Source organism: Peromyscus leucopus, chromosome X (assembly GCF_004664715.2).
Source record: "Peromyscus leucopus breed LL Stock chromosome X, UCI_PerLeu_2.1, whole genome shotgun sequence".
Lineage (NCBI taxonomy): Eukaryota > Metazoa > Chordata > Mammalia > Rodentia > Cricetidae > Peromyscus > Peromyscus leucopus.
The window spans coordinates 80159373-80164859 of NC_051083.1; the positions used below are offsets into that span (position 1 = coordinate 80159373).

At 40.1% G+C, this 5487-nt stretch overlaps 1 protein-coding gene across 1 annotated transcript; it reads left to right on the plus strand.

Annotated features, from left to right (window-relative positions):
- Positions 1–263: 263 nt before the first annotated feature.
- LOC114686055 (N-lysine methyltransferase KMT5A-like) lies at positions 264–1358 on the plus strand. Its single transcript, XM_037199354.1, has one exon. The coding sequence runs from the start codon at positions 264–266 to the stop codon at positions 1356–1358; it is 1095 nt and encodes a 364-aa protein (XP_037055249.1).
- Positions 1359–5487: the final 4129 nt, after the last annotated feature.

Genomic DNA, 5487 nt, shown 5'->3' on the forward strand with positions numbered 1-5487 from the left:
TCCTCTCTATAATCATAGAAGCATATTGTAAATTCTAGAGGTAGTCAAACAATTTCAAAGTCATATCTATAAAGACAGTAAGAACAGATATCCCAAACTGATTATAATATTCTTTGCATAATGATTTCAGATATCAAGAGATGGAATTCATTCTTAACTTGACAAAACTGAGAAAAGATACATTAATTGAGAATCTGGAGTTTAGCCAGTCTTGCTCTGGGCCCAGGCCTCAGCGCATGCGGGTACCCGGCCAGCTGCAGGCCATGGGTGAGGTGGGCACCATAGGGCGTAACCGACCCTTCCCTGGGGCGCCACGGCGGCGCTGGTGGAAGCAGCAACATCAGCGACAGCGAAAGCCACTCTGGTGGCCAGGCTGTGGTGACAGTGAGGGCGAGGTCGAGTGCCACATCTCCATGGGCCTAGCTGGGCTTCAGAAGAACGTGCTTGCTGGGCAGTCAAAAATTGACACCAACATGAGTCCGAAGAAATGCCCTGAAATGCGTTCCCCACCTCAGGAAGACACAGTTGCATGTCACAAGGTCAAATGCCTGAGAAAACCATTAGCTGGAATCTATAGGAAGGGAAAAAAGAAAAGAAATGCTGGGAATGTGATCCAAAGTGCCATGAAATCCAATAAGCAGAAGATCAAAAATGCCAAGAGAGGTTCCCTGGGACTTTTTCCGAATATAAAATTGAAAGCAGCAGAACCTCCAAAACTTCCATTCCCATCATGTCATTCTACCAAGGCAGTGGTTGCAAAGCAGGCCCTGAAAAAGTCCCTCAAGATCAAGCAGTTTTCTCGGAAAAAGTTTCAAAGGAAAAGGCAACAGAATAAAAAACTTAAAGCTTTCTACCAGGTCCGAAGGAGCTCTAGGAAGAGCAAAGCTGAGCTGCAGTGTGAAGAAAGGAAACAAATAGATGAGCTAATTGAGAGCGGGAAGGAAGAAGGCATGAAGATTGATCTCATTGATGGCAAAGGCAGGGGTGTGATTGCCACCAAGCGGTTCTCCCGGGGAGATTTCATAGTAGAATACCACGGAGACCTCATTGATATAACCGATGCCAAGGAGCGGGAGGCTCGATATGCACAAGACCCCTCCACAGGCTGCTACATGTACTATTTTCAATATCTGAACAAAACCTACTGTGTGGATGCCACTCGAGAAACAAATCGCTTGGGGAGACTGATCAATCACAGTAAATGTGGGAATTGCCAAACTAAGCTACATGACATCAGTGGCGTGCCTCACCTCATCCTCATCGCCTCCAGAGACATTGCAGTTGGGGAAGAGCTCCTATATGACTATGGCGACCGTAGCAAGGCCTCCATCAAAGCCTACCCTTGGCTGAAGTATTAACCATGCTGTCTCCCCGCCTCCCTGCCACCCTGCCTCCTTCAAAGGACAAAGTGCCCTCAAAGGGAAATGATTTTTTTTAAACACACATTTATTCTTAGCTAATTACTTCAAATGTTTTTAAAAAGTATATTAAAGATAATTTTTCAAGTAGTATTTAAATATGTTACAAGTTTCCAAGGTGGACTTGAGCAGATGGCCTTATATTACCCAAACTTCTATATCCTAGTTGTTTTTGTACGTTTTTACATACGAGTTGAACATTTGTGTTTCCCCGTACAATCTAAGACTCAGCACTGGTTTCAGAGAATGGAATCAAACATGAATTAGGAAGCTGGTTTCTGTCCAAGATGAAAGCCAGGACTTCTGCCTCATCCCACATCCAAGGACAGGTGGGAGAGAGGGTCCTGCCAGCTCCACGGATGTCTCCAAGCTCATGTTCTCAGCACCTTGACAAGCATGCACATTGAGTGTATGCATAGTTTTCAACAAAAGTTTCGCAGTAAGCTAGTCTTCCCTTCTGCTTTCTCCAAAGATTACTGAGCCAGGGCTTAGAGGCCCGGCCAAGAACAGATCTCTTCTACTGGCTCCTAGCTTTTCTAGGCACCTCAAAGCCTCAGTGAGAGCAGTCAGACTAGAGGGGCCTTGGAAAAGTACTGTTCTCCTGCCTGCCGGGGCAGATTTTCTGAAACTACGTTAATTCTTTATATAAATGTGAACTCCGAATTTATTTTTAAAAGAAATCTAGAGTTAAGATTTAAATAAATTTCATCCTGTTATTTACCATATAGTTGATTAGTTTAAGTTTCTTTATCTTTCTGAGTAACTTGTGATGAAGGTTTTTACTTGTAAATAAAGATAATTCTGACTATGGACAGCAGTTACAAACATTACATAAGAATCTATATAAAGAGCTGGCAGGTTGTATTCAATCAAGAAAGGCAGTTCTTTTAATTGACCAGGGATATATGGTCTTAACCAGCCAACATTCAATATGTTTCATAGTGTCCTGTGCAGGGGTGGGAGGGGGTGGGGTGGTGGGGAGGGGTGGTGTGTGGGGTGGGGGCACACAGACTACTCACCACCCCCACATTTCTCCATAGTGCTTTTGAGTGAGAGTAGTAGGAAATATTAGAAGGATTTAGAGTATGGAGATAAACAGATAGAAAATACAGGATAATCTCTAGAAGGCCTGGAACTTATTCCAACAGGCCCCACTGTCTCTGCCCTAGGGTATTTATAGAAATGCCAAGGGGTGGAGCAAAAGACCCCCCCAGCACAACCACATGCAGACCATCTCAAACACCTACACTCAGGCCCATGGTCCAATCATCCTCTCTATGTGGACCTGCTGGGTAAAGCCACTTGGAAACGTGAAAATGGGCTCCCACAGCCCTGAAAATGGGCTCCCACAGCCCTATATAAGCACATTCTGATCTTTTCTGCACATGATTTGCTAAAGCTTTATCATGCTATGAAAATAATAACAGAGGCCAGTGTAAGTATCCCTGAAGAGAAATAGATGACTTGCTTAGCTTTGGAAGCATGGTATCAATTTGAAGGTTTGCCTTTAAAAGAGTAACATATATAACTGGTATCAGACTTCAAACACCATGCTCTTATGTGAACTATGAGCATTATAAAATTGCAGCTTCAAAATTTAAAGAGTGTTTTTCTATATCTGCCACCAATACATCATGGTGTTATGCTTCCAGGAGCCCTGATTGTTGTGTAAACATTAAGCTCTGTCTTTGCTTCATTCTCTTCACCGAGAGTCAGGCACACAAGGAGGTTAAGTGATTTGCCCAAGGCAATGTGTTATGCCAGTAACAGTATTGGGAATTGAACCAGCAGTCAAGCACTCAGGTAATGTAAAACCTAGATGATAAAGTCCTTTTGTTGTTCCTGGGTTTGTTTCTTACCCCATTTCTCTTTGCACTAAGATGTCAACTATACTCTTTCCCTTTATGATCTGGTTCAATGTTTGTATGGCTCTACTAAATCACTGAGGCTTATTGTAGATGAGAGAGTTGGAGACTGTATTTATACAGTAAAAACAAATGCAACTGAGACTCAGCTCATCACGCAGTCTATGAGTCTTTCACAATATGATAAAAACTGCAATAAATAAGGCTGGTGACTGTATGACGAAGAGTCACTTTTTTTTCTGGTGAGTGATCACTTTTGTACTTCTCTTTCCTGAACTTTTCTTTGAGGAGGGATTGTGATAGAAGAATGATTTCTCTCAATCAGCAGCTGAATAATAAGGGATTCTATTTTCTGTCAAATACTGTGATTAGAAAAGAAATTGACACAATGTGAGTATAATTCAATGTTATGTGCCAATAATAATTGAGTAAATTAGTCAGTACCATTTTTTTCTAACCTTCCCTTTAGTTAGGTGGGAAAATGATTTGGAAAACAATCTGGTAGTAAAATAAATAACTAAAACATTCAAACAGTCACAACCTCTTCATTTTACTGACTTTTTCTTTCTCTCTTTTTTATTTTTATTTTTTAGACAGTTTCTGGCAAGCCTGGAACTCACTATGTAGTCAAGGCTATCCTTAAACTTACAGTGATTTTCCTATAGCTTCCTTCAAGTTGTGGGACATGACCAACCACAATATTGATAACTAATATAATATGCTATGTTGTGGAAATTTGTTCCATTCATCCAATGTCTTTGGGATATAGAATAGAAATTTGAAATAGAATAAAGGAGATAGATAGGATAGGATAATAAGGTAGGTTATTATATCTACTTGTAAATCAAAAAGCAACTATGAGTTTTAGATAATTTGCACTGGTATGGATTTGTGGTGAAATTTTATTTGTGCTTTAACAAATAAAGCTTGCCTGGGGATTAGAGGACAAAGCCAGCCACTATATTAAACATAGAGGTCAGGCAGTGGTAGCACATGCCTTTAATTCTAGCATTCTGGAGGCAGAGAGTCATTCAGATCTCTGTGAGTTCAAGGCCACAATGGGAACAGAGCCAAAAGTTTTGGCAAATGCTTTAACCCCAGTACTTGTTAACTGCAGAGGTCTAGAGGTCTGTACAGATAGACAGGAAGTGCTAAAACTGGGTGGGAAGAGGAAGTGATGTAGCTGGGCAGAGAGAAGATGTAAGATGGCAGAGTACAGAATGGTGTATAAGTCATGAGTATACAGGAAGTAGCTGTGTTGGGCTGAGGATTTCCTAGAGGTAAGAACGTGTGGCTGGCTTGTTCTATACTTCTGACCTTTCAGCTTTCACCCCAATATCTGGCTCTGGGATTTTTATTAATCAGACTGGTTAGCAATTCATGTTACATGGATTCTTGTATATTGGTATGAATATAAAGTTATTTTTTCTTTTCCTGTTTAAGATAATTTGTATATTGTTACAAATTCAAAATTATATATATACTTTTGTGTGGTGATATATTGTGTACCCTAATAAAGCTTACCTGGGATCAGAGGACAGACTCAACCACTAAATTAGACAAAGAGGTCAGGCAGTGGCACACTTTTAATGCTATCACTTGGGAGGCAGAGATCCATCTGGATCTCTATGAATTCAAGGCCACAGTGGGCTACATGAGAGAAACAGAATCAGGCAGTGGTGACACACAACTTTAATCCCAGGAAGTAATATGTCAAGACACAGAAAGGTATACAAGGTATGAGGAAACAGGAACTCTTTTGAGGTTGAGGATTTCATAGAGGTAAGCTAGTGGCTGGCTGTTCTGCTTCTCTGATCTTTCAGTTTTCACCCCAATATATGGCACTGGGATTTTTATTATAAGACATTTTGAAATTTGTGTTACATTTCTGTTTAAAATATTATTTTGTATATTGATACAATAGTAAAATTGTATTTGTCATGCTAGATGTATGTTCTACTTCTGTTTAGAATATTTTGTATATTGATACTAATTACGGATATTTTTGTCATATTGCACTATACATTTCTACCTCTGATTAAGATAGTTTTATAGATTGTTACATATTTGAGGTCATTGTCCTTATCCTGTACATCTGTTTACAGATTGTTTACATTTATAATGTGAAGTCTTAGTCTTTAAGATATATAGGTTTATAAGGAATACAGGGTAATAGTCACCCATGCTTGTCAAACTTATATTTA